This window comes from Mauremys reevesii, linkage group 11 (genome assembly GCF_016161935.1).
Source record: "Mauremys reevesii isolate NIE-2019 linkage group 11, ASM1616193v1, whole genome shotgun sequence".
NCBI lineage: Eukaryota > Metazoa > Chordata > Testudines > Geoemydidae > Mauremys > Mauremys reevesii.
The window spans coordinates 39,638,952-39,666,246 of NC_052633.1; the positions used below are offsets into that span (position 1 = coordinate 39,638,952).

At 42.5% G+C, this 27,295-nt stretch overlaps 1 protein-coding gene across 6 annotated transcripts in view; it reads right to left on the bottom strand.

The window, feature by feature from the left end:
* GAD1 (glutamate decarboxylase 1) overlaps positions 1–27,295 on the bottom strand; it is a 52,973-nt gene that overhangs the window by 13,135 nt on the left and 12,543 nt on the right. The window contains exons 1-12 of one of the 6 annotated variants that reach the window (XM_039493717.1): positions 26,284–26,661; positions 24,751–24,897; positions 21,438–21,500; positions 14,547–14,705; positions 13,212–13,454; positions 9,430–9,520; positions 4,692–4,804; positions 3,323–3,438; positions 3,133–3,212; positions 2,871–2,925; positions 1,621–1,737; positions 1,261–1,325 (exon numbers count right to left, since the gene is read on the bottom strand). In XM_039493717.1, coding sequence (XP_039349651.1) covers positions 1,261–1,325; positions 1,621–1,737; positions 2,871–2,925; positions 3,133–3,212; positions 3,323–3,438; positions 4,692–4,804; positions 9,430–9,520; positions 13,212–13,454; positions 14,547–14,705; positions 21,438–21,500; positions 24,751–24,820 — 1,172 coding nt within the window. In that variant the 5' untranslated portion in view covers positions 24,821–24,897; positions 26,284–26,661. Of the gene's footprint in view, positions 1–1,260; positions 1,326–1,620; positions 1,738–2,870; positions 2,926–3,132; positions 3,213–3,322; positions 3,439–4,691; positions 4,805–9,425; positions 9,521–13,211; positions 13,455–14,546; positions 14,706–21,437; positions 21,501–22,612; positions 22,680–24,750; positions 24,898–25,716; positions 25,772–26,283; positions 26,662–27,295 lie in introns of those variants that run through there. The other 5 variants (XM_039493720.1, XM_039493719.1, XM_039493721.1 and 2 more) reach the window with 5 other exon arrangements.

The following is a 27,295-nucleotide window of genomic DNA, read 5'->3' on the forward strand; positions in this document are numbered from 1 at the left end:
AAGCACCGCCCCTGCAGCTCCCATTGGCCAGGAACTGCAGCCAATGGGATCTGCAGGGGCGGTGCCTGTGGATGGGGCAGTGCACAGAGCCACCTGGTTGTGTCTCTACTTAGGAGCTGGAGGGGGGACATGCCGCTGTTTCCAGGATCTGCTTGAGGTAAGTGCTGTCCAGAGCTTGCACCCCTGACCCCCCTATGCCCCAACCCCCTGACCCAGCTCTGATGCCCCTCCTGCCCTCCAAACCCCTCAGTCCCAGCCCAGTGCACCCTCCTGCACCCCAAGCCCCTCATCTCCAGCCCCACCCCAGAGCCTGCACCCCCAGTTGGATCACTCACCCCCCACTTCCCCACTCCATGCCCCAGCCCTTAGCCCCCTCCTGCCCTCCGAACCCCTTGGTCCCAGCCTGGACATCCTCCTACACCCCAAATCCCTCATCCCCAGCCCCACCCCAGAGCCCGCACCTCCAGCAGGACCCCTCCCCCCCCTTGAACTCCATCTCCCTGCTGCAGCCAGGAATCCCTCCCGCACCTTGAATTCCTCATTTCTGGCCCCACCCCAGAGCCCCCCCCCCAGCCAGAGCCCTCACCCGCTCCTGAATTCAACCCCCAATTTCATGAGCATTCATGGGTCCCCATACAATCTCCATACCCAGATGTGGCCCTCAGGCCAAAAAGTTTGCCCACCCCGCTCTAGTTGATGTTGAGATCATTGGCTCTCATTTATAGAAAATTCATCTGTAGCTAGAATAAAGGCTCAATAATTACTGGAAGCGATTGCAAAGAGCTTCCAGATGAGGAGTCCTATAACCTTCCCCCCTCCACCCATCCACACACACTCTCTCTCTCAAATCCCTTCCCAGGATTCCTCTTTTTTTCCCCACACTAAGTTTAGCCTTTTAATCCTTATTCTCAAGGCCCAGCCCATCTTAAATCTCATTTCCTACAGGTCAGCCTGTCCTCTCTCTTTAGTTTTCCCATTGTGCCGCCTTTGAAATTACTCTTGGAACTGTCTCCCCTCCCCCTATTTGCTAAACAATCTCCCTGTCCTCCTTCAAACTAACCTTTCACTTTGCCTTCCATCACTGACCTCCTCTCCAGTGCAGTTTTCAACCCCCTGTTCAACCTTTTATTGTTTGTGTTGTTTCTGTTTAATTTACAGTGTAAGCGCCTTGAGGCAGGGACATTGTCCTTTCATACATTTGTGAAAGACCATGTACAACTGTATAAATAAATAGAAACACCAATAAGCCGGGTGCAGTACCTTTCTATTCCATTCAGCTTATGACGATGCTTCCTGGACATTAGAAGTCCACCTCCCCAAGCAGCCTGAAAGTGTTGGAAGAAGAGGTAAAGAGTCAGTATTTTTGAAACGTCTGTAATATTTTATTTTGCCATGCACACAGCCCTTTAAACCCTCTGACCACTGAACTTCTAATGGAAGTTAAATATGTGGAGGATTCTTAGGATGGGGCTCTATATCTATTTGCAATGCTCTTAAAATCAAAATCACAGGAAAGATGAGCACTGCTCAATAGTAAAGATTTAAATTCAACATCAAACATTTGCAGACTAGAATCCTCTGTCATTAGGCTTAGTTTTAGCAGATTGTTCAGTTACTTACATCTACATGGAGCCAGAGGTTATATTTTTCACAAATGTCTGCGATCTCATCTATTGGATCAAAGGCCCCATGCACTGTTGTGCCTGCGGTTGCATTTACATAAAGTGGAACATGTCCCTGCAATATAAATAATGCTGATTCAGTGTGAAATCTGGTCCATCTCAAAAATCAGACTTAAAAGTGATTTCAGGTGCTTCACCTGCCCCTGTGTCCCCGTGTCAACGTTTGTGGTTTTACTACTCAATTTTTCAAAAAATGTTTTTGTCTCCATTGTTGCTGCATGAAAGACCCCCACAAACAACAATGAAAACTGATTCCCTGATTAGTGACATGGGGAAATTGGGAAACTGATTATACAAAGTGCTGTCAAATGCACAAAGTAAAAAAACAAAGCAAAATTTGGTCTCTGATCTCTTTCAGTTATGGTACAGTTAGGAGACTCTTGTAACAATATTAAGCAAAAAATAAATAAATGAAAAATACAAAAATTCAGACAAAAGTGTGATTTTAAGTTCCTTTGATCTTTCTTGTATACAGAATTTTAAAAGTGCAATAGCAAGTCGTATCAAACTGAGATGACTTTGAACTTATTAAATACAATTTAAAATATACCTATCTACTTGTTACTGGGACAGCATAGCTACAAAAATATATTTATTTAATATGCAAGCTACAGCTTATTTAGAATAGGTACTCTTAAACACCAACTTTTGAAGATTCCTCTTCACTGCTTTACAAAACATTAATTTGTTATTTTATTTTTATTTTTAAATATAGGATTCCTCACATGGAAAATTAAAATTAATGTTTAAAGGGACCAATCCTACAAACCCACCCTTAAAGTCAATAGGAATTCTGAAGAGTTCATGGGATTAGCCCCCAAAAGGTTCTTATAATTTTGATAAAATTTTCCATATTAATAATAATCTTTTTCAATTTTTCTAAAACAGAAAACTAAAAAGGAAAAATCCTACCCATTTAGGCCTTGTTCAGAAAGAAATATGTGTATATCAAGGATTTGAAATAACTACATGAATTAAATAGTAAATGAAAACCAAGATCTGTAGATTATTTCTTGAAAAGTGTAGAAATATAGAGCTATGCAACCAAAATTATCATTGTAGAATAAAATAGGTCTCTGATCGCATCTAAAATAAATATTCTGATTGAATGTTATTCCTCATCCTCAAAGGGAAAAAGTAATAAATTCTTAATCTAAACATTAAACCACTAAGCTTTAAAATGCGTACCTTTTGCTTAGCTTCCAGAATTTTGGCTTCCAAATCAGCTGGTATTATTTTCCCTCTATAATTATTGCAGAAACAAAAAGACAAAGAAAATTAAAAGATTGCGCACAAAAGAGTATCAGCTACAGCAGAAATAATTTAATGGGATCTTTTCAACAGATCATTAGCAGCTTGACACACTGTACTGAACCAGTCCTTAAGCACAATAAAACAAATTTAACAGATGAACACATTTAATATATCAAGAACTTAACATTCATCCTACCTTTCATTGCATTTTATCAAAATCACATTTTCTGTTCCAAACCCAAGTGCAGCCCCAGCTTTCTTTATTGAGTAGTGACTCTGCAGGAAAAACATACATAGCCTTAATGGTGGAATAGTCACTTATCTGAATGTCTTAAAAACATTTAGCAATATATTAACAACAACAATTAGCAGTGTGTTAAACTCACCTGTTCTGAAGTGAAGAGAACCAGTTTAGGAACTGCAGCCATGCCTTTAGTTTTGACTTCAGGGAAATACTTGTAGCGAGCAGCCATTATACTGTACATATTGGATATGGCCCCTCCTATATAAAAGCACATAATAAAACGCTGAAAATGAGAAAAGCAATCTGACCTTTTATAGAACAAAGGCATATCAATAACATTTGTGCAATGTAGTGAAAACTTCAGTGAAGTATGAAAGAACAAATTACTGAGATGCATGATTATCTGTCAAGAAGGTCTAAAAGACAGACCTTTTAAGAATCCATATTGGAAGTCAGAATTTCTTATTTATCTCCCCTTCTGATGGTTAATATTTCTGTAACACATTCATTAGATAGTCAGTGTTCAACATGCTGCACTTGGGAATGAGGCCCACAACCTCACTTAACAAGAATAGCAACTTCATACTTAATTCCATGATATTGAAGACCTATAATAGACTAAACCAGCTTTCCTTAAACATTATCATTAACCAGTGCATTAGGCCAGACTGTTGTGTGTCTTTTTCCTGCATAGGGGACTAGGAACTTAGTGAGTTGGCATTCATGGGTTTTGTGCTTGGGATTTGTCCTCCATCTCCTGAAACAAGAAGAGGATTAGTCCCTCCAAAACCCACACATCTCAGGAATCCTGCTAGAAACTAGGGCCATCAGCAAAGAGGCCATGCACCTTTGCACTGCTTCCCAGCACCCTCTGCCACTGACCATTGTCCCTATGCTCCATTCATGGAGTGGGTTCAAAGCATGGAGTGGGGTGATAAGAGAGGTACTTTGGACGGGTCCGGCGTAGTCATACTCTCACATTCTCTGCAGGTTTCTGGGGAGATGATGCCATTGAAAGTGGCCATCCTCCAGTCCCTCACCTAGAATCCAAATCCTTATTGATCACCCAAAGAGCTGCATCTATGAATTATGAGGAAGGGGAGGATGATGTGGCAAAGACAGCACACTCCTCGTCCATGACCTCCAGCCCAGATCTGCACCTAAATATGTGTGAGGATTTTTAGAGGTGTGAGCTGTCAGCCAAGGATATGTAGTTGCTCAAAACCTCTGGAAATTAGGCACCTAAATATGGATTTTGGTACCTAACTTTAGGACTAAAGTTTGAAAATTTTGGCAAAGTTTCTGAATAGTTATATTCATAATTATACTAAAAGATGAAAACTGCATGTGAATGTTTTTAACCCTTTATGGGAAGTCTGAAAGAAACAAATGCTTTAGGTGGATGGGCCATTATTAGTTTTAAAACTCAGACACTGCGTTTTCTATTACAGTACTTACATGAATGTATGCAATATTTATCTCACTTTGCCAAAAGTGAGACTAAAACCTACCGGGTGAGAATATTCCATCACCATCTTTATTTGACCATCCAATAATCTCTCTCATCTTTCGAAGCGTTATTTGCTCCATGAGGACAAAAACAGGTGCAATTTCATATGTAAACCTGAGTGGATAAAAAAAAACCTGATACATAGTTCACATTCCAAAATGCACATAAATGCTTAATTTTTGATCCTTTGTGAAAATGGTTAAGACTCATAACCAAATTGCTTGTGAATCTGGGACCTGATACTGCGGCTCTTACTCAAGCAAAACTTCCTGCAAGGCCAGTAGGAATATTTGCAAGTAAGAACTGAAGTATTAGGCCCCATGTATGTTTTCTACTGTTTCTGCTAACATGTTTCAGAACATTCTGTGTTTATACAATTTACAGTAATTACAACAATATTGACAGTCAGTACTATGCAAAATTAGACTGTAAAATATTTGGTTCACAGAGTGCCAGTTTCACACTTGTAGAATAGCATATTGTCAGAATCGTAAAGTTATGAAAATGGTAAGCATTAGACAGCTTACCACAAAGATAATTAGAAATATTGAACTAAGGCTCAAAAATCTAAATACAATTATTTATGTGGACATATTCTGCTAATAATCCCCAAGGACAATTTATTTCTACAATGCCATGCAATCAATATCTGTCAAGAGTAATTATAAATGATGATTTTCTAATTACCAAACAACAAGAGAGCAGTCAACTGTTATATCCACCTAACGCAGACCAGAAGCATTGCATAGTCTAGTATGCCATATGTGTCATGGACAAAAATTTGAATCTAGATTGATAGGTTATGCTACTCTGCTAGGTGACCAAGGGAGGCTTATTGTTAAATTACTATCAGTGTAAACAAGCTATGTGAGACTAGGTTTATTTTGAACACTGAAAAAAAATGAATTTAGAATGGGGCAGAAAGTAACTAAATGTCAAGGGTGGGATTTTCACAGGGGCCTAAGGGAGTTAGACACCTGAATTTCATGGGCTCTGGGCATCTCAATTCTTTAGACGCCTTTTCAAAACCCAGCCAAGGTCCTTAATGATATCCCTCTTCTGTCCTAGTACCAAGATGACATTGTTAGGATGTCCATTTAAGATGAGACAGGCTTTGTATTTTTGTCTATTCTTAGTTATTTTCAGTTCTGAAGACTCGAAACAGTACATTTATTTTTCTTTAAATCATCAGAATTGCAACAGGGAATCACTTATAGTGGTGTTCTGGAAGTTGGGCATTGACAGAGATGACAGAAATACAGAGTTTATAAATTAAGCTCTACCTGCAGTCTATCCAGGAGCAAAGTTATAACATTGTTTTTATACATTGCAAATCTAGGGCCCATCTTCCAGTCCTTGTCTGGAAAAACTCCAACTAAAGTCCATGTGAATCCTCTAGTGTATAGGTCATTGAGGGCCTAACATAACGCCAACTGAAATCAAAGGGATTTTTTTCTGTTGATTTAAATACCTTTGGATTTGGCCCCGAGTACCTTCAAATGAAACTCCAAATACCTCCTGAAAGAATAAATTGCCTGTACACAGAGTACATCGCTATTAACAAGGTTTTTGTGTGTGTGTGTCATAGTAAGAGTATTCACAGAGAAAATTTTAAAGAAGTCAAAATGCATTAATGCAATTGGTAGGGAAAATATTGCATGAGCCTGCAAAGATTCACAAAGAAATGATGGAAGATTGTGGATGATAAAAAAATCATAAGTCCAATACCCAAAGACTAAGGCTAAGATTTTCAAAATCACTTTTGGGATTTGGATGCTCTAGCCTATTCCCATTTATTTTTACCCTTAAGTGGCTTTGACAATCTTAGCCTAAAAGTAAAAAATGTGTGCAGCCATGGAAAAACAACTCTTGTTATGAAATGACCTTCATGTGGATAGTGACAAAGAGTCCTGTGGCACCTTATAGACTAACAGCAGTATTGGAGCATAAGATTTCGTGGGTGCATCTGACGAAGTGGGTATTCACCCACGAAAGCTTATGCTCCAATACTTCTGTAAGTCTATAAGGTGCCACAGAACTCTTTGTCGCTTTTTACAGATCCAGACTAACACGACTACCCCACTGATACTTCATGTGGATATGACCCTTGGAACTCCCATACTAATATAGTCTTTACAGATATCATTGACGGTGACTGAAAACAGGGAAGGGTGGGTTTTTTAAAAGTACCCAGCACTAGCTTAATTCTGCTCCCACTGAAGCCAATGGAAGGTTTATCACTGACTACATGGGAGCAGAGTTAGATCAACACTGACCACTTCTGAAAATTCCACCCTAAATGTCTTATGAGTCGTAATTTCAATTACTGATACTACTCTGGTACTCAATTTGTATATCTACATGGAGACTCTACTATGATTAACATGGCTTATCATATTCATAATAACACCAACAAAATATAAAGACGGTAAGATGAAATTCTGATCACTCAAAGCCCATATGGGGAAAAAATATCCTGTGCAATTAATCAAAAGTATTTAGAGGTGTTTAGAGGTGGAAAAGAAAAATGGCACTAGGAAGATAATTTTGTCACAAGAATTCAATGTTACATACCACATTACATGCTTCTCTAGCAGAACTAGGTTAGAACAATTTCTACATAAAGGTCATTCATTAACTCTTCTTCAGTGCTGGAAAGCTGCACTAACCAGAGAATCTATTCTCTAGAATGGATAGAAACCATATGGCTATTTTAAATAACCTTCTCTATTGATCTGGTGGAATCATATAATATTGTACAGACATGTCTTTAACAGTCTCTGTAATTACTGTGTTCTATTAAGCTATTTCATATTGGTCTTAAATTCTTGAAATATATTGCATTTTTCCATTGCACAGCTGAGGTAAGGGAACAGTCTATGTGATTTGTGTTTGGTAAATCCAACACAAAAAGGGGAAGCTGTGTAATTTTCATGCTTACAGAAAATCATTTTCTATATGTATTTAATATGTTTCTCAAAGTGCAAATGGTCCAGAAAGGGTAAAGAACTTTCCTGAGTTAAGCTATTTTAACAGGACAATTTTCTAAATCAACCCAAGAAAAAAAAATCCTTCATAATAATCACCTTTTTGAAATTAGATAAGTGAATGAAATGTTCATAATAATTATTTTAATATATACAGCCACACAGTATGCTAAAACTCTGCATTGACTTATAGCTTGTGCAACCTAACTGACTTCACTGAGATTGCATGAGATGATAGACAAGAAAGAATTTGGCTCACAATAAGTATCATCCACTTAATTTACCTGATAACTTTAAAAATAGAGTATGCTTTCTCCCTACACAGTAGTGGAATTTAAGCAAATTTTTTTTTAGAAAATTAATCACATTTTTCATTTTAAAATGGCGTTTCATACTAAACAAATCATTCAACAGTTACATTACAAATTGAGTGTATAATGGTTTTTTTCAATTATTTTTCTCATTTGACTTACTAATATAATTTTTTGAAAACAAGAAATTAACTGGGAGCAGTATTATTAAAAAGAACTAGGTGTTTTTTAATTGAGTCTCTTATTAGTTGTCTTTGTTTCTGGAGTCACTGGATGGGCACATCTGGCAAACTACATACAGCAGCTAGTAATCAGTTATACCCAGTGAACCATTATCAATAGATGAAGGAAATGAAAATAATCTTCATTTTTCAATTTGCAGGTAAATTTCATTGTGCCCAACACATTAGCAACAACAAAGCTACATTTCCATGGAAGTGGCAGTTTTAGGTGAAATGAACACAGCCATAACACAATACATACACACATCCATTAAGTCCTGAAATGGAAAGTGGTATTTGTTATCTGATAAGTATTTGGACTCCAAGCATGTCCCACTTTTTGGAGCATATACAAATCAATACATAATTTAAAATGGCCCAAGGGCTTTTTCCCCCTCTCTGAATGACACTATTTGTTGTAGAAATACAACAACACACCTTGAACTTAATTTTCACTTTCATTACATTGAAATGTAATGAATAATGGAGGGTAAATTATTAAATACAATCTAGATCCAAAAGGTTATCTGGCTGATCCTGCCACACTCTGAATTTTGACTACTCTCAGTCAGGATAATTCCTTCATATTATCAAGTTAATTTCAAATGTTATGGTTTTTAATCCTTTTGACAGCTTTTCTGAAGTCTCTTAAAAGCCACTTATGTGATGACAGCTGAATAAAGAGGAAGCTAAGGGCCCAATCCTGCTCTCACTGAGGTCAATGGGAGCAGGAGCAGAAGCAGGTCCATAAATATTTTATGCTCTAGTGTTTGCATTAGGATAATTGCAAAATTATTAATTGGAAAGTCAGATCTTAACAAGAATAGACCCAAATTAGCTAAGAAAGAAAGAAAGAAAGGCTGACCATCTAAATTATAAGAGTTCTGGTTGTAACACACTGGGATAGATAAACAAACATTTATCCCAAAAGACGTTCCATCATTTGGTGTTGTATTATCAGAATGACTATAGTTTACTTACACTTTATTTTGGGATATCTGAGTTTGTGTGTGATAGTAATGCAAGATTTCTTCTTAAAATCTGCTGAAAACTGTAATTGTTTCCACTAGTTTATTGCTGCATTATATAACATAAGAATGCGTAGGACACGTAATACATTACATGGGACATCTTTATTGTAAATGAGTTGCAGAAATCAGTTTTGGCAACCTGTATAATCATTAATCACAAAAAAGAAAGAAAAATAGGAGACTGCTTACATGTTAGTATTTGCAGTTGATGTCAGCCATTCACCAGCCAAGCCAATAATATCCAGTCCAGTGGAGAGCTGGTTGAAAAAACGAGGATGACCTGGGAAGATCATTGAAAACAATATAGCACGTCACATGCCTTTCATTGTTATCTTTGGCGGTTCATTATTTCATCAGTCACCCAAAGCCTGGCTTTATAAGACAAAATGTGTGGCACTATAGATGCCCCTAGAACTTCTATAATCGGGGTGGTGGTGAAGTGCAGGGGGATAACATATTTCAGCACCAGTGGCCAGGAGACTTGGGTCATATTTGCGTTTAAATAGAGAAAAGCTATGCAGAGTGTACTCCTGGGTCTCTTTAGATAAGCAATGGTTAGGGCCACGAACAGTAGGCACGCGGAGCTGAACAGCCAAGAACTCTGCTCTTCTCTCTGCAATAAAGGAAAGTTTTGCTGGGCCTGATCCTGCTTGCACGGAATGGCCTGGTTCCCACAGACTTCAATGGGACAGGAGCGGGGCGGGGCCCCTGAGAAGTTTTGAAAGAGAACATTCAGCTAAACTAAAACGAGGGTATTGCTCTAACTGAATTACTTCAGAGTCAGGCAGACCGCTGTATTTTAGCTGGCCTCTCTTTGCAAAGACAGAGTGAGTCCAAATATTAGACCAAGTCTGTTCACCCCCCAAACACTAACAGGTGGTAATCTCTCCCGATCAGAAATCCTGAGCTCCTGAGGAGTACCCGGAACAGATGTATAATGCAAAGCTCTCCCACATATTTATCAATTCATCGGGGAACTATGGTAAGGTTCAATGTTGGACATCAAAAAGGGACACGGGCACCTCGAATTTGGCTCAACATTTAGCTTGAAAACAAACAAACAAACAAAAACTAAACGACCTCCCATCCCCTTAAAAACAAACAAACAGTTTTTACAACAAGTTGAGCGATAGAAGTATTGCCATAGGATTTTTAAGCATTCCGATGGGAACAATTTTTAAAACAAATAAATATTCCTCTGAGTCTGTAGCGTTTGTATCCCCAACATTCTGCAAAACCTGAAGCTGACGCGGACTATAAACTGACTATCGACTTCCATTGCCCAACCTCAATAATGATGCATGCATAAACAAACACTATTAATAAGAAAAGGCAAATAAGAATTTTAGAATCATTGCAGTTGTAATAAATGGCCAAATCCTTCTACCACTGAAATCAACTGGCAGAACTGCCAGGATCAGGCTCTACAATCTTGAATGTACTGATTTTCACACCATCCCTATTTTACAGACACAGAAAGACAAAATGATTTGCCTAAGATCACACAAAAAGTTTGTGGTGGATCAGGGAATTGAACGCTGCTCCCCCAAATCCCAGGCTAATACCCTAGGCTATCCTTCCTTTTACGGGATCCTTAATATAGGTACGTAAATTTGCTCTAGAACATTGCTAACATCCCTTTCTTGCAAATAGGAGAACCTATGAGCAATTGATCCGTGAGGTGCTGTAAAATAATTAATAGAATAAACTAAAAAAGTCTCCAGAACTCTGCTGTAAATAGTCTATTGTAGAGCATAAGGATTCCATATATTTGTGATTCATTGCCTATACAATGTAAGGTTTGTGGGGGATGGAGGGAGAGGACTGTCCATTAGTTAACAACATTCCTAAACAGTATGCAACTTGCTCAACATCCATTAATTATTATAGCCTAATTAATTATGTTTAGTTATACAAAATTAATTGCACATGTATTCTACACTTTTCCTGCAAAGCCCTCATGCATGGGGTTAGCTACTCCTTTCACTCCGCTGCATATAATGTCTACATTACATGCCCACCAGGATTTTACGGTTGTATATTAACAAGCCACATCTTCTCTAACAACATTAACCCCCACAGTTTCTGCAGAGAAGTTTCACGCTCTCCAGAAAACCGTATGCCAAATGAACGTAAATATTTGTTTCCAGTTACTGAATAGTGGTTGGGTAGAGGTTAAATAGCAGTTATATTAAAATGGATTCGATTTGTATTTTACAAAACAATTCTTCTTCTCTTGCTGTCTTGACACAGTTTGAGAAACTATTTCAATAAATCAGCGGGGTATCTTCTGCTGATGATTTCAGCGCGTATCTTCCCCCCCTTACGATGGATGACTTTTTTAAACAACAGACTAGATCCCATGGACTTCAACTGGAGTTTTGCCTGAAGAAAACCTTTACAACTCTGTGCCCGATCCAAGCTCCAGTGCAGTTAATTGTAGTCTTTCCATTGCCTTTAATGGCTGCTGCTGGACCCGTCACCGAGCCTTAAGTTTCTGTTATTAAAACCCTTAACCTGCTGCTACTATGAATACAGTCTGTTTGACCATATCTGTGTCTCAGGTGACATTTAATAACATTTATATGAAATAGCTGTCAGCATATAGCACCAATAAAATCCCAGGTAACAAGTAGGAAGAGTCAGGAGAAAAGTGCTAGCTAAACAGAATAACAACATAACCCCACTAACAGGACATTAGGAAATTAAATTAAACTGCAGTAACTGTTGCTTTTGTTGAATGAACATGCTGGCCACAGGTTAAAAGGCAGACTTGGGGGTCTGAAATATGCTCTCACTTGTTAAAACAGGCACAAGACAAAAACACAGTACTTGCTACTCTCGAAGAATTCGAACAGTGCAAGTTGGGCCGACAAGATTAAAACATTATTTTCGTAGTTTTTGTTGCTTAGTTCAAATCTATCGGTTTGTACTAGGAAGGAAGATCTGATGGACAACCCCCCTCAGTCCCATGTGGCTGAACTGTTCCGCAAGCAATGCTCGTAGTTTAGAAAGCATTGCTCTTAATAGCTCATCAGGAGAATTTCAGAAGGAAGATTTGAAACCCTTCCCCTCCACCCCCCAGGAGCTTCTGTTGTAAAACCATCTGAACAATCTGGAGCGATCATGAACAGTTATGACAGTCATTGACAGAAGTTGCAGCCTTTCCCCTCGGTCTCACGGAGTGAGCAGAATTAGCTGCAAACTGTAATACTGGAGTGGGGATGGGGAGAGGGGATCTGCCCTGTTATTGCTCCAGGTCCTGAACTGCTATTCGGGTAACTGCCATATGTGCTGAGTGATTGGCAATTTATATTTCTGCCATACAGACTTAAAAGTCAAACATTTCAGGCGAAACAACAAGTGGACGATCAGTGGCTTTATTTTGGGTTTGTGGCTACCGCTCACTGAATAAGAAGGGAAGTTGTGATAAAAGTATTTATTGATACAGGATCCAAAATGACCTGGAAGTGAGACTCCCTGTGTGGTGAGTTTAAATCTGATTATTAACGATTCCTAGGATTTCATTCAACGTCTGGTGAACATAAAGAAGAAAAACTGCGAATTTATACCCTCATTTATACCCTCATTTGCCTAATGAGATCGCTCCCCGGAGATGCAGGCGTCTTACATTTCATCAAGCGAAAGAGATTAAAAACTTGTGTTTGGGCTCCACAAACAACCCCGGGAAACGATACCCATGTGAGTGACGGATGGAGCAGCGCGCCTGGCACTTTCCGCCAGAGAGAGGGGCTGGAACGAACCTTTACAAAGTTGAGCCCTTTCCGGCGAGGCAGGGGGAGTGTATCATTAATACGTTGGGCCCAATCCTGCTCTGATGACTCACACGAGGAGCAACATATGAGTCAACAGCCCCCCCCCCCAGGCCTGCGCCAAGCCCGCAGAAACTGCCCCCTTACCGCGTTTTTCCCTTCCCCCCACTATGGAGAGCAGGGTCTGTAAGACGGTACCTGTCCGGACTCCGTACTTCAGCGTGTCCCTGCAGTCCACCAGGATCTGCTCCAGGGATTCGGGGTTGTCCGAGAGCTCCAGGTTGAAGCCCTCCATCCCTTCCAGCAGCTGGTGCGGGTGATGGAAGTCCAGGACTTTGGTGGACCTGTCGAACGTCTTCCTCACGTAGTTCAGGAGAATGTCAACCACCTCCAGCAGGAACTGCATGGTCTGCTCCTCGCCATTCTTGGCAGGCAGCAAATCTGCGGCGGGCGGGACACAAAAACTCAGCGCCTGCCTAGCAACCGGGAGGCAGAATATGGACCCGCTGCTCCCTGCGGAGCGTCATTTCCCAGGGTCCTGCAACACGACCGCCCGGAGGCAGCGGAAGGCCCCGGCTCCTGCCCCTGCCGCACCGCGGCCGCCAGCACAGGAATTGTGTGACAGTGTCTGGTATCTCCTGCCAGGGCTCTGTCAGCTTCATTCCCATTCATCATCGGGCGGCGAGGGCACTCAATAGCAGCTTCCTGCTAGATGCTAAAAAGCGCATGTCACTGAAATCGTGACACCCTACAAGCTAATCTATCGTGTTCCGAGGGGGGAACATGCTTAACAACGAGCCCGAGAGTTAGACGCTGCTCCCTGCACAACATTGTCTCAGTTCACTCGCTCTGTCTGGCAAATGAAACCTGTGGCTGAAGGTGCTTCTGGTTCTCTCCCACCTCACCCCATTAGGAGCATATTAACTGCGATGCTTCCTAATCGGATAGCTATGCTGTTTTAACTAGCCTTTAAACACACATTGGTAATGAGCGCTCTTCCCAAATTAAAAATAGATTTACTGTAAGTATCCATGGGATAATGGAGCAATAAAATATAAGACCAGCACTCTGCCTATCCTCTCTTGCCTCCAGCGGATTGTCAGAAGATACCAGCTTATGCATCAACACGTAATCACAGCAGACTGACACAAACACACCCCTGTCAAGCATACGTTGTACTGGAAAGAATTTAACGTTTGTAATGGCCGATTTACAATGAAAAAATGCGTCTAACTCATTTTTGTGGGGCAATTGCTTAGGTGGTGGAATTGGCGTAACTCCACTGAAGTCGCTGGAGCTGATCCGATTTACGCCGGCTGATGATCTGGCGCAAAGTATTTTAAATACATATCGGTACGTATATGTTGATCTTATACATGTTATATATAACATCTACAGGGTGTTGCTATGACAGCAAAATTCTCAGAAAAAAATCATTAAAAAGCAAAATCTGCAGCTACATGCAATGCCAGAAAGACAGACCATAAAAACACTGCTGAGATTAAGCAGACAATAGTTGTAAAGAGCACTTACCTCTAGCAAATAAATTGGAGAAGTCTGTCTCGGCCCGCCTGAACCTGGCTTCCCTCTCGCTGTTCTCACAAGCCAGCAGGTTCTTGGAAGATTGCCTTTCTTTGAGAGAGCTCACAATCCGGCCCTTATCTTCCAGGCTGTTGTTCCTTTGCAAGAACCCTACATTATTATTACAAGATCCACAGGTCAGAGTATTCTCACTTCCCAGCATGTTTATAAACGCTTAAAGCAGCTCACTAGACAACAGTTCAAAGTGGGGTTTGTTCTGTATCTACCTAATGAGGTCAGGAGTAAGAGTATTTATGAGGATTATTTGCCTCGAGGAGGGCGAGCTCCAAATGACATCAACTACAGAAACCCAGCCATGCAAAAAACAAATTCTCGTCATTTAGTGCAGTGGTAAATTCTTATTAAGTCGATCAGACAGATTCCCCTTCAGTAATCAGGCACTGGAAGAGCGTTCAGGATGAGTCAATGCCATTGCAGCCTGCAGGCGAAGTTTATGGGCCCAGCAGACAGAAAGGGGCAGTGATGTGTGATTAAAATCAGGGCAACTTTCAGTTTTCCTCCTCGTGTTGCCATCGCGCAAAGGAATTATGTTAGTAACTGGCTAACCTAGGAGACTGTCCAGTTCTAAAGATAGAGGCACTAACCTCAGCGATCTTCCTCTCCCTATTAGTGTCGATAAAGTAATATCAGGAAAAAGTGGGGAGATGCTGATTTTCAGGTAAAAAAATATTTCTGTGTTTTTAATCATTTCCTCCTGGCCTTAGAAAATCTGCTATTATCGGAGATACAGTTGTAACATACAAGATTATATATAAATAATCATTATGACAATATTTCCAGGCCCTCGAGTAGATGGGCTCCATACAATATCCTAATAGAAAACAACAATATTCTCCGTGCATAAAGTAGAAATGAAAACTATAATTATATTTCCCATTCAATCCACACTAGCTAAACAAAGTAAACCATCTAAATCGGTCTCCTTGTGTTAACCAAGTAAATGGATTTTTATTTCCCATCCGGCAACGTTGTTTTTATTAGCGACCTTATAGAAACGTCTTTAGACATGAGCCACTCTTCAGCCTCTGAAGCCACTTAACGTCAAACGGTGCCATAGTTTAGTTTGAGAATGGCACATTCTGTGGTAATTCGACGTTATGACAGGGATACTGATAATGTAAACATTTAACTAGAACTGCAGTCATCCGTCATCCAAAGGTTCCTACTGATCCACCAGCCTCTCGAGCCTTGACACTTGAAAAAAAAACCTTTACCATCAAATTTGAATCCATCAAAACCAACCACACTTTGTGTTACGAGTTAAGGAGAAAGACTGCGTGTAGGAAAAGCCAACACTGTAACTGTTTTCCTTCTTCCGTTCTGTCCATTTCCCTTGGCTGGCCTTCTAGACTGAAAGGCTCCCCTTCTGCCCCTCTGGGCTCGCAGCCACCAGTTTACTAGCTAGAGGTTTAATCTCTCATAGGTAAACGCTACGAGGGGCTGACAATTGAAATATCCGTCATGATTTAGACTTTTGCAAACTGAAAATTGCAGATACATCTTGAATACAAGGGTGTGTGTGTGTGTGTGTTTGTGGGATTCTGCTATCATTTACTGCGTAATAAATCCGCAGGCTCTGGAGTTCCTTTTACAGATTGGCTCAGTATACTTGGAGCGCAAAATACGGAGAAGAGAAAGTGGTAGCCTTTTTTATTTAAATTGAATTTAATGATTCTGTATTAAACCACAATGGATTTAAAATCACCTCTGCTGCTTTGTTATGCATATGAAATAGCATATGAGTCAGAGTTTACCATAACACTAATAACACAATAACTGGATGATACAATGAACTCATTGACTACAGAGTAATACTTGTGGAACAGTTAAACTGAGCCTCTAGCTGAAAATTGATGGTCTTGGAAGTTCTTCATTTCACTTTCAAAGATAGAGAAGGAATTTGTCGCATAAGACCAACACAAAAATTGTGGATGCACTACAGCAAATCCTCACTGCACGAGTAACCTGAACAGCCAAATGAAATCAACAGGATTACTCTCATAATTGAGGGTTATTATCCCATGGTTTACAAGGCTGGCCCCAGATAGTCATTGTACTTTGGACTACCATTTGATGATCACCTCCGGCTCCAACGGCTCTAGCAGGCATTTCTCATCCTCCCACCCCTACCCCATGCATTTAAGAGGATGAACTTCCAATCCGGAAACTTCAGGAAAATTAAATTAGGGTGTCTCAGATCTAGCGCATAGTAAGAGGAGCTGTTCAGGTATTAAAAATAAATTATTTCTTACTAACAAACAAAAAACAAACAACCCACCTAACTGCTGTAACCTTATGAGTAAATGATCCTCTAATAAAGAGAAACAGGTTGTAGCATAACAAAGTAGGCGTGTGTTATACCGGGTGTATGCTCTGTCTCAGGAAGCATACTATTTTCCATATAAACGACAAATGAAATAAAGGGATTGGTATGGCTGGCAACTACTTAGTTGCCTCTCCTTGGTGGTCGCAGTGTTTCAGTGCTCAGATTGATCTCGGTGGTGGTATTACCATACCAAGAAGATGGAACCAGAGTCCTTGTCCAAATTAAAAGACAACAATATTTCCTTTGACATATTTAAGAAAGTTCTCCAGCACCTCGGTCTATGTTGTTATCTAATTAATCTAAAGCGAATAAAGGCAAACGAGATTAATTCCGGAACAAAGCAATTGAACTATTAATAGTAAGTGACAGTTCCACTTTCGCACACAACCATAATGTACTAGGGCTTTTATAGTCTTAATTCCCATTTAGCAGAAAATCTCGCAGCGCTGGTTAACGATACAAGTCACTGAGAACACGGTTGTACCCCCAGATGTGAGACTCATGCTCCGAGGTGGGTTTCCATAATTACTTTGTAGCCAACTTGGGGGCCTCGTCTTGTATTTTTTTGCTCGTCCAAAGCTTCCAGAGAAATCAATGGGTATTTTGCGTGACTCAGGCTCAGGACTATGAGTTGGAGCATTACTACCTATTAATAGACTCACATGGGATATGGCCACCTGGCCTTATTGAGAACCTACAGAAGAGAAGGCTGGGTTTGAGGGCATAGATACCACAGGACTCAATATAGGGGCTGTTGATGCTTTAAGTTTATTTGCCTGTAGGTACACCTATTCACTTTGTGGAGCTCGCCTCGACCACAATGTTATTTTAATGGAACTTTGTGAATGTATAACATAAGGGGAACCAAAGTGGCACCAATAATAGAATGGTCTACTGCTTTCTGATTGGCCAACAGCACAACAATTTCTCTTCCCGTCTACTTTTTTTCCCTGGGCATTTTCTAGGAACTGGTGATTTATAAACGCCTAACTAGTTCATCGGAATGCAGAAAAGAGTAGCCATGCTAGGGCTTTACTTGAAGGCTGTTTCTATGCCTGAGGGTAAACACATGAATAGATCAAAACGTTAAAATATCTGTATCCCACTTATGAATTTAAATTAAGAATTATGTTGGAGAGACAGTGGAAGCAGCGGAGAATAAATTACTGTCCATGCTATTTGTCGTCTAGCTGAGAAGACGAAAGCCCTTATTAGCAACTGCTACACTCAGAAATTAAACTGCAAGTTATTTTCATTGTTTTGCATGGACAGAATTTTTAAAAGCTACTTTTCTCAGGAATGTACCAGAAGGGACAGAACTAGAGTCCTGAATCTCAGGCTTAATAACAAATACAATGGACAGGAAACAATAGCATTTGCACTCTAAAGGGGGAATGGACAGTGTTTGTAAACCCGTCTTTTATACAATTTACATTGCAGATCAAATAGACTTCAAAATGAGGGATATAATCCAGACTTCCCAATTCTCAGTCCAGTGCTTTAACCACAACACCATAGTACCTCCACACACACATAAATCATTTGTACTAGATGCATCATAAACCAATATCTCCCAGGGGTGTTAATTCCAAAAGCGCCTAGATGAGTCATGAGCAAAAGTCTCACTGACTTTCAGTAAGACTTATGCGTCTAACTCACTTAGGTGCCTCCGAAATTTCCACCGTACCGTGTTGCTTGCTATTTTGTAGAGTATTATCATCAGCAGTGAAAGTAGACTGCGCCCGATCGCACTACACAGACGCATCTGAACAGTTTTATTCAGCAGAGTAGTTCCACTGATTTCAATGGGAGTAAAATCAAGTGTTTGTAGAATGGGGTCCGTTCAGCAATGACAGCAGTCTGAGGAAGACACTTATTTTTGTGGGTCATATTGAAAGATTATAAATGGACTATACCCATAGTGAAAAATCTGAGCACTGCCAGCGAACTTTGCTATCAATGAAAATTAATCAAACCATTTAAAATACATTTGCTTATAAAAAGGTATTTTTCCCTTCAGACTTGCCTTTTAATTAGATAAGAGGGCAGACTGACATATTTAAGGGAAGATACACCACATAAATCTTGGACAAGTAGTTAGTAAAAAATTAAAATACACGATATACAAAAACATTGTTAAAGACAGATACATTGCTCACGCGCTTGCTTTTGCTTTGAACTCTGTTTTGAATCTTATTTAAAGTTTGCGTTCAAAATTAATGGTTTTCAAGAAAAAGCAGTTCTGCCTGACAGACAAGCGACTGGTGTCCGGTTTACTGTAAAACTGTATTTCCATGATATTTAGGCTCTGAAACAATATTGTGTAGAATTAAGAGGAATCAACTGTAAATATTCAAATGTCATATTTCTAAATAGCTGTAATTAAAAAATGGTACTTGGCAGCATTAAGATTTTACGCTATTTAGTTTCCAAGGGCAACTTTTTATTACTGTGTTTGAGCTATAGAGCTGAGCGATTAATTGTGTGTGTGTACTTATACGTGTGCCGAGTTAAATAAATCACTGTATTAGATGAATTACCCTGTATTATCATTAGTATCTAGTGTATCATTTTAGTATAAAGCAGAAAAGAGTAATCAAATAAATAGTACTAAAAATTAAAAGTCAGCATTCGTGCAATACAGTGTCCTTTTAATCCTGGTTTGTTTGCTTGCTTGGAAACCAGATGGTTATTTGTTTGAATTCCCCCCAACAGTCCTTTTCCTTCTTCAGATCCAACATGGTGGGACTGTTCATTTTCAGCTTATTTTATTTAACACCTACATTGTGTGGTGCTGCGATGTCCCTTCATAACCCTGGTAGTCTAGCAACACGGAACAAACCCAGCGGTGCGTTACTTTATCAGTTCTGCTTGCCGTGCTAAATTAAAACGATGATGAAAAAGCCCATAGCTCCAGACACTGAAGGGACCCGTAGGGGAACGGTCCATTAAACCCAGATCAGGGGCTATTTATAGAACAAAACGGCTACGCGTTAATAGCACCGTTGGGTTCCAATGCAACTTCTTTAATAGAACTAGGGTTAAAAAATTGCAACCTAAATTTTCCTGAATCCAAACTTCCATGTAACAAAGCATCTAGAGAATGAGCTCTGATTAGGGAAAAAGGAGTTTAAATAGTTCTTTGCATTGATAAAACGCTCTCACCGCCCATTTCACACACACTAAAATGGTCCTCTTACTAAAAGGTAATTGAGAGCGGGGAGAAAATAATTCCTATTCATAACAGGGGAAATGCTGCGTACAAGGAATGATCGCTTGGCATCAGATAATAAAGATCAGACTGTTTGTCTTCAAAAGGGACGGCGCTATGAAGAAATCTGGAGAGGCGAAGACAGCTTGTTATCTGTAAATGAATCTCTTGCTGTAACGTTGCAATCTGATTGTATATTTGTTTCCTTTCCCTCATTTCATGTGCCTGCACGCTGACTGGCTGCCAGCACTATCTCCCAAACACAGCGCTCTGACGAATTGCCGTTTAATAAGGCTCTCGTTAATCTTTCCCCCCCCAGGAGATCCGTATTTTCTGGCCTGATAAGGTTGAAAATTTTCAGACAGTGAGATGTGGCAAAAACTCTGCTCGTTTCTCACAGCCGCCCTTCTGGCCGCTCCCTCAGGCTCATTAAGCTGCCCCAAGTTCTGCGCCAGCCCCGGCCCCTTTCGCCTCCCCTTAGCCCTCTCCCCAGCTCAGTGGAGCTGTGTTATCAGACAGGAGACCACGTTGAGCTACCAAGCTCCTCAAAGCTCTTCTCATAAAGAAGCAGCATAGAGACAATGCTTCGTTTTTAGCAGATCAAATAGTCCTGGAACGGGTCACCACCACCACGTCCCATTCATCTTCCCAGCCACAGCCCCACACAGACTCGGCCACTTTCTCCCAACCTCGGTGCTGAAAAAAAAATGCTTTTAAATATGGCTCAGAAAACCTCCGGGATGAAAAGCCGCGTGAAGCGGCGCTCTGAGCCTCGGACCTGCTCCGGGGGACGTCGATGGGAGCGCTCCGATTGCCTTCAACTGGAGCAGGTTCGAGCACAAGGGGGTCGTGTACAATAACCCGGGATTTCATTGTGTCTAGACCGAGTTAGGACACACTTGCTTCTGCGCCTCCAAGCCCTGCGCTGCCCTTGCTCACTTCTGACAGCAGAGGGCGGAAGAGTCCGCAAAGAGCGGCGCTCACGCAGCCTCCCACGAATTACTAAAAGCAAATCGGATTGCTAAATGAGTTTGGGGATTGCTTGGGGCTGCGTCGTTCAGACTCGCAATGGGAGGAGGCACATCTCTTCTCATTTTGTTCCCTTTGCTGAATTATCTGAATACAAAGAAGATGGCTTACTAAAGCTTCCCTCTCTCAGCCTTGCTTCATACCAGGAGAGAGCCAGTTCTGTTTGACAAGAAACTCCCAGGCATGGACGGGGTCAAAGACAGAAGAAGGGTCACAAATGCACATTGAGGATTATGGACAGCGTCTTTGCACTTACCACATATTTTGAGACCAATTTTTCTGGTACATCCATGAGCCACATCACACCAGGTGTCGTAAGCTAAAACAAAAGACAGATTCACATAATACAGAAGCCAAGCACTAGGGTTTGAGATCCAGACACTTCAATTTCGGGGGCATCTGCTGTTATATTGTAATAAAATCCCCCACATCAATACAATATACACTCCTCCTCTCCCCCTCTTGCCTATCTCCTCCCTTTGCACCCTCATCCACTGCCCTTTGAGGTGTACAGCGAATTTCAGAGATCTCCATTTGAAAAGGGCTCCAAGCGCCTGGTCTGTGTTGGACCGGCGTCTGGAGTCACCCGGGGCAGAGATGACTGTCTTCAAATCAGCAGTACCATCGAAACGTCACACCAGCCCATCAAGAAAAGGCATCTGGGACCTGAACATCTAATAATTTATTGGCCTGCCTCCAACAAAATGGCAGCTTAAAATAAACTGGCATGAAATGGGGTCGGGGAAGAGTTCAGGAATTAATTGGGTGAAAAATAGTATTTGACTACATGATCGGACTTGCATGAATAAGCTTCCGCCGGACTGACAGTGGGAAGCACATTAGTGCATCTCACGTCTTCTCTCTGCTTCTGCTCCCCACATTCCAGCCGCCCCTTCATTCAGCCCCACCCCCGGGCTGTGCTTTCAGACAGCGCGATGCCAGCAGGGCTCACCGCTGCACTGGGGATGGGCGTGTGGGTGTGGGCGGAGAGGGAGGACAGAAGAAACAATCATTGGCATAATCACATTTCTCTTTGCCTGGCGTTTGTCAGCGTGTGAGTGGTTTGAATGCCCGACATTCAGCTACCAGGAGGTTGCTGTCCCCCTACAGTGCCAGGCAGCCACAACGCATAAGCAGCTGGTGTATTGCCACGGTACCATAAGCAGTTCCTTTCCAGTTGCTTTGATCTATTTCCGCGCAGGGCATGATCCTGTGGTCACCGGAGCTAAGGTGAGGCAGGCGGTTTGGGGTGAAGAGATCAGGCAAGCAAACCCCGCCCCCCCAAAACAACGCCGGGAGGGGTATGGAGAAAAAACAAAACCAGGCAGTGAGTGCGAGAGGGGGGTAGAGATTAACGGAGGGGAGAAAGAACGGGCCCAGCCCTTTCCCCAGCAGAGCCCCCTCTCGCAGAGCTGCGGCTGGGGGGCTCACCCGCGGCAGGGCGTGGGCAGCGATGGGCTGGGATCGCTGGTCTCCGGGTCACTTGGCGCCTGTCAGTAACCGGAATGAGCAGTCGAGGGGTAACACGTGCCCCGCAGTCAGGGCGAGTCCTGGGCAGTGACGGACCCCACCCCGCCGCCTGCCCTGCCGCACGCGCCCGCGAAGGCCGTGGGGCCGGACTCGGAGCTGGGCCCCGGGGCCCCCTCGCTACTCGCCGCGAAGCCGGGAGAGCCCCGGGGGTCTGGGCCCGCTGTGTCTGCCACTCACAAGCCGCCGGGCCTCCGGTAACGGAGCCAGGCCACCCCCGGAGGTAGGGCCCCGGGGCCGCTAACGAACGAAGACCGAGGTCTCCCCTTAGTCACAGGAGCCCTGCGGGGGCTCGAGCTAGAGGGGCGGGTCCCGCCTGCCGGCCCCCCACAGGCGGGCGTTTGCAGAGGCCACAGGAGCCGCCCCGAGGCGCTGTCGGGGGCGCGGAGCGCGCCAAGCCCGCAGGGCGGGAAGGGTGCGGGCGGGCGGGGGGGGGTCTCTGAAGGGCGAGGTGGCTCGGGGAATACGGGGAGGGGCCAGGGCAGAGACTGGCCGGGGCTGCAGGCGGGAGCGGGAGGGAGAGGAGGGGCTGGGCAGAGGCGGGGGCGGGGAAGAGACTGGGCAGCACCAGAGCGGAGGCGCAGGACCGCAAGGCCGGAGGTGGCGGGCGAGCTGACCTCAGCTGAAGGGGAGGAGACTGGCTTGGCCAGGAGGGAAGAGGTGCGGGGGCTGGAGGGGTCAGAGGCGGACCCAGGAGAGGAGAGAGTGACAGCCTGGAAAAAAACCCTCTGACACTTCAGGCAGCCGAAGGCAACTAAGGGCTAGAATAAGATGGAGCCTGACAGCAAGATTATGGCCACAGGGAGCCAGGGGCAGAAAAGCACCTACTCCGGGAACATGGCAGCCCCCTCCCCCCCAGGTCAGTGCCCAGGCGGCTGAGAAAACAGCAGTGTGGGGAGGAACAGCTCAAGTGGCTGAGGGAGCTCTGCACTCCTGGGCTATTTCTAGCCAATGGATTTTTGGTTAGATGGAGAATTTCGTTAAGTGCCCCCCTCGTAATTATTTTTTAAGTTTAAACCCTGTCAGGTTGTCCCCTAACAATTGTTTGCTAATCCAACGTAGATACAGAGAGAAAATGGGATTTTGTGTTGTTGACATTAATAGGTTATTTCTTCATTAAACTAAATTTCTGATTAATCCGATTTTAGTCCTGACATCTCAGCAAAAGACAACCCCCCGACACTCAAGCCTCACACAAACGAACTGTTTTCCAGTGAGTTTTTGCATTTTGTGTGCCCCCCGCCCATTCTTTCCAGTTGCAGAATAATCACAATAATGACTCTGATGTTCATGCCTCATAGCCCAGGCAGCCCTTTCAGGGTAAAAGCTATTCCCCGCGTTACTGTGCCAGCCAAGCTTTTTTTCTTACTATTCCCCCCTCTTTGTCTCCGGTGATTATGTCATCGAGCTTTCCCCCCCTTTCTTTCGGTAGTTGATTGTCTGAAATGTCTAGGCAAATCTATAAAACGATTCTCCATCCACCTGCACCAGATCTGCTTCCCACTCACACCTCAATAACTCAAGGCAAATTCGGAGCAATTAGGGATACAGAGCTCTGAAAAGCTACAATTAGCATCCAAATTTCAGTTGATTATAGGCTTCAATGTAAGCAAAAAGGAAGCTATAGCATTAGCAATATAAAATGCAAGTCTGGAACACACTTCACACACCAGGTCTAGTTTCACCCTCTAACCAATTCAGTCCCCTCCACCTCTTAAAAAAAATCTAGATTTTCCAGCCATTTGGGTAGTTAGTTTATTTTCTAAATCTCCCAAAATGCGCCTGTAAAACCAAACACTACTGAAGCTGAGGCTTTTCGGCATCCTTAGAAAATTAGTGAAAAATCTAAGGACCAGCCTCTGATTTTAAAACACCAGAAAGATGGAATATTTCTATAATGCATTTTCCACACATAGTTTAAAGGCATGGAACAAGGATTTTCAGCTTTGTCGTTTTGTGGCGAATTTAGTCTCACGGAAGTGCCATGCTAGAACGATAAAGCACCCAAAAGGTTTAAAACGAGGAGAAAGACTAAAACCTACTTGTGGGTCGTAAATTAGTGGGGTTGGAGTCCTGATTGGCGTTGGAGGAGGATGGAGCAGAGGATGCCATCACTTCAGAAAGTCAAAGTCCTTTGGTCCCGTATTTTCCTTCAATATTTCTCTGGTGGGTGGACAGTAAAGAATTTACTGGAAGGAAAGAAAAGGCGGCTTTAGAGATCTGGTCTCCTGGAAGGATGAAACGCGAGTCCTGTTTAGATTAACTAGTCAGGGTGTGATTCTGCAGCCAATAATAAGCAATTAAACTCCTCGCGAAGTGACTGTGTCTGGGAAAGCCTGCACAAAAGGTTGCATCTCGAGTAGAAGAGTCCTTATCACGACGTTTCTTAGCCAGGCAAAAATATTCACAAACAAAGCGATGAAAAGGAAAGATCATGGAAGGCGCGCCGCGGACACTTATTTAGTTTTAAAACAGCTAACATGGAAACATGGCAATTAGAAATTGCTTCGATAGGCTGAAGAGCTAAATCGTTTCTTTACTGGATGTTGAAGCGCTATATCCTGTGCGGAATGATGGATTTAGCAGACCATGAAGTCTATCGCAATTATATCAATGGCCACTGAAGAGGGCAATTATGGCTCATGTCAAATTGAAACCAACTTATAAAACAGGCTTTTAAATTATCAGTCAAAATGACCTACAATCTCAACAGAATTCTTGCTGCGATTCTGTGTTTTATCTAATCCCTGAAATATTCATCGGACTAAATAAAAAAATATTCAGGAAGGATTGATATGTACATCTTCAGATCTGCCTCCGGTAACAAAGGCACATTTTTTGCCTTTGTACGGGTATGTGTGTTATATGCATGTATTCATGTGTGTGCATAGATGCACGTTCAAACATATGCACGACTGACCATGACATTCACATTTAAGCTTTGGCTTAATTTTATATATGCTATATAGGGGTAGATAGCTGAATAAGGTGATCATAGTAAGAGCTACCTTTTATGGACCAACCCTTGTTCTCAGCCAGCTGTTAAGTTCCTTACAGGCGGACATTGCATTCCAGTAACCAGTTTTGGTTCGCTGATCGAGAACCTCAGAATCAATGGCTCGCTCATCTGATGGTCCCCACCCATGGCTGGGTCTGATTTATTTTATCCAGAAAAATTCAAGAAAGATAATCATGGTCCAGTAGCCCCCTCCCTCTTGCCCCCTCCCCCAGCCAATAATACTTGTTATTCATTTTCACTGCGCGGATTAAAACCAGCGTGTAAATACAACGGGCCAGTGATTTCAATGGTAAACGGGTAAATGATACATTATTTAAAAAAAAATCACAACCAACCAAGCTATCCTAAAGCAGAGGGACTCACTGGACAATGCCTGGAAGTGAAGTAACAGGTTAGCCCAACAGTCTACCGCACCGGCTGTCTCAAAATACCCATTATTTCTCCCTGGGCAGGGCAGCCACACAACAATGGTTTTGTGAAAAGCGCCCCATTCCGAAAGAGCCTCCTGAAGGCTTGAATAACATAATCTAGTGAGGAGAGTTTAAAGGAGACTTACCGCGCAGGAGAGCGAGCGAACCCACACTTACTCCAAGTGTCCAAAAAGCCGGGGGAATTCTAACCTTGGGCGGGAGTCGCCGCTTATAAACTCCGCCAGAAACGACGTCGGAATACCAATCGCGCCTCGGAATTTAATTCGAGATGACCTTTAGCCACAAGTACTTGGATTTGCTTTTTTAAAGCGTGAATCGCCGGTTGGTCTGCTCCGACGCAGGCATGAGTCACACCGCTGCCACCACCTCCTCTGCTCCAATATGGAAGGCAGGCAGGCGGGGGGTGGATCGACCAGGTCAGTTTGCTGGGTTGGAAATCACGCGGCCAAGTGTTTTTGCCTTCCGAGGCTAACGTGCCTTATTTGCAGGTGTTTTGGTCGCCTCGGGGCTTTATAGCTCGCTTGTGAATCCAGATCACGAAGATGCACCCAGAAAGGCTGAACCTATGAGTAATACCGTACGTACTCAACACGCTCCGTTTTCAGAGAGGGGCAGGGGGGCTAATAGGAAAGACACTTCCGCTCGGCGATGTACATCTTTTAAAAATACCGATTGAGTTCTTTCCGAGCCGGAGAGGATTATTTCAAACACACCAAAAACGTTCATTATATAAACACGAAGCAGTCGTGACTGCCAACAAACAGCCGATTTAAAAAAAATCATCTCTTTAAAAGAAAGCTATTCGATCTCAACTTTAGCTTCCTTTCAGTCTCTTTTGTTCTAACTCATATCACACTGTGCTACCATATAACACGTGCTCTCTCAGGAATAATTTCAGACCGTGTCTTCATTAAGTGGCGCTTAGCAAAAATACCCCCCTCTCTTCACTATGATCAGAATTTTATACCCCATTCATTTTTTTCTCTTTACGAACCCCCAAAGCGCGGAGTAATTATTTTTGTGAGTCTCCACCAGAGGGCGTCAAAGATCCAGACGGATGAATCTTTTGGTCTTTACCATGGCTACAAGGAACACCTGTTTTTTTATGACTTAGTTTACATGTTTTCTTTAGATCCA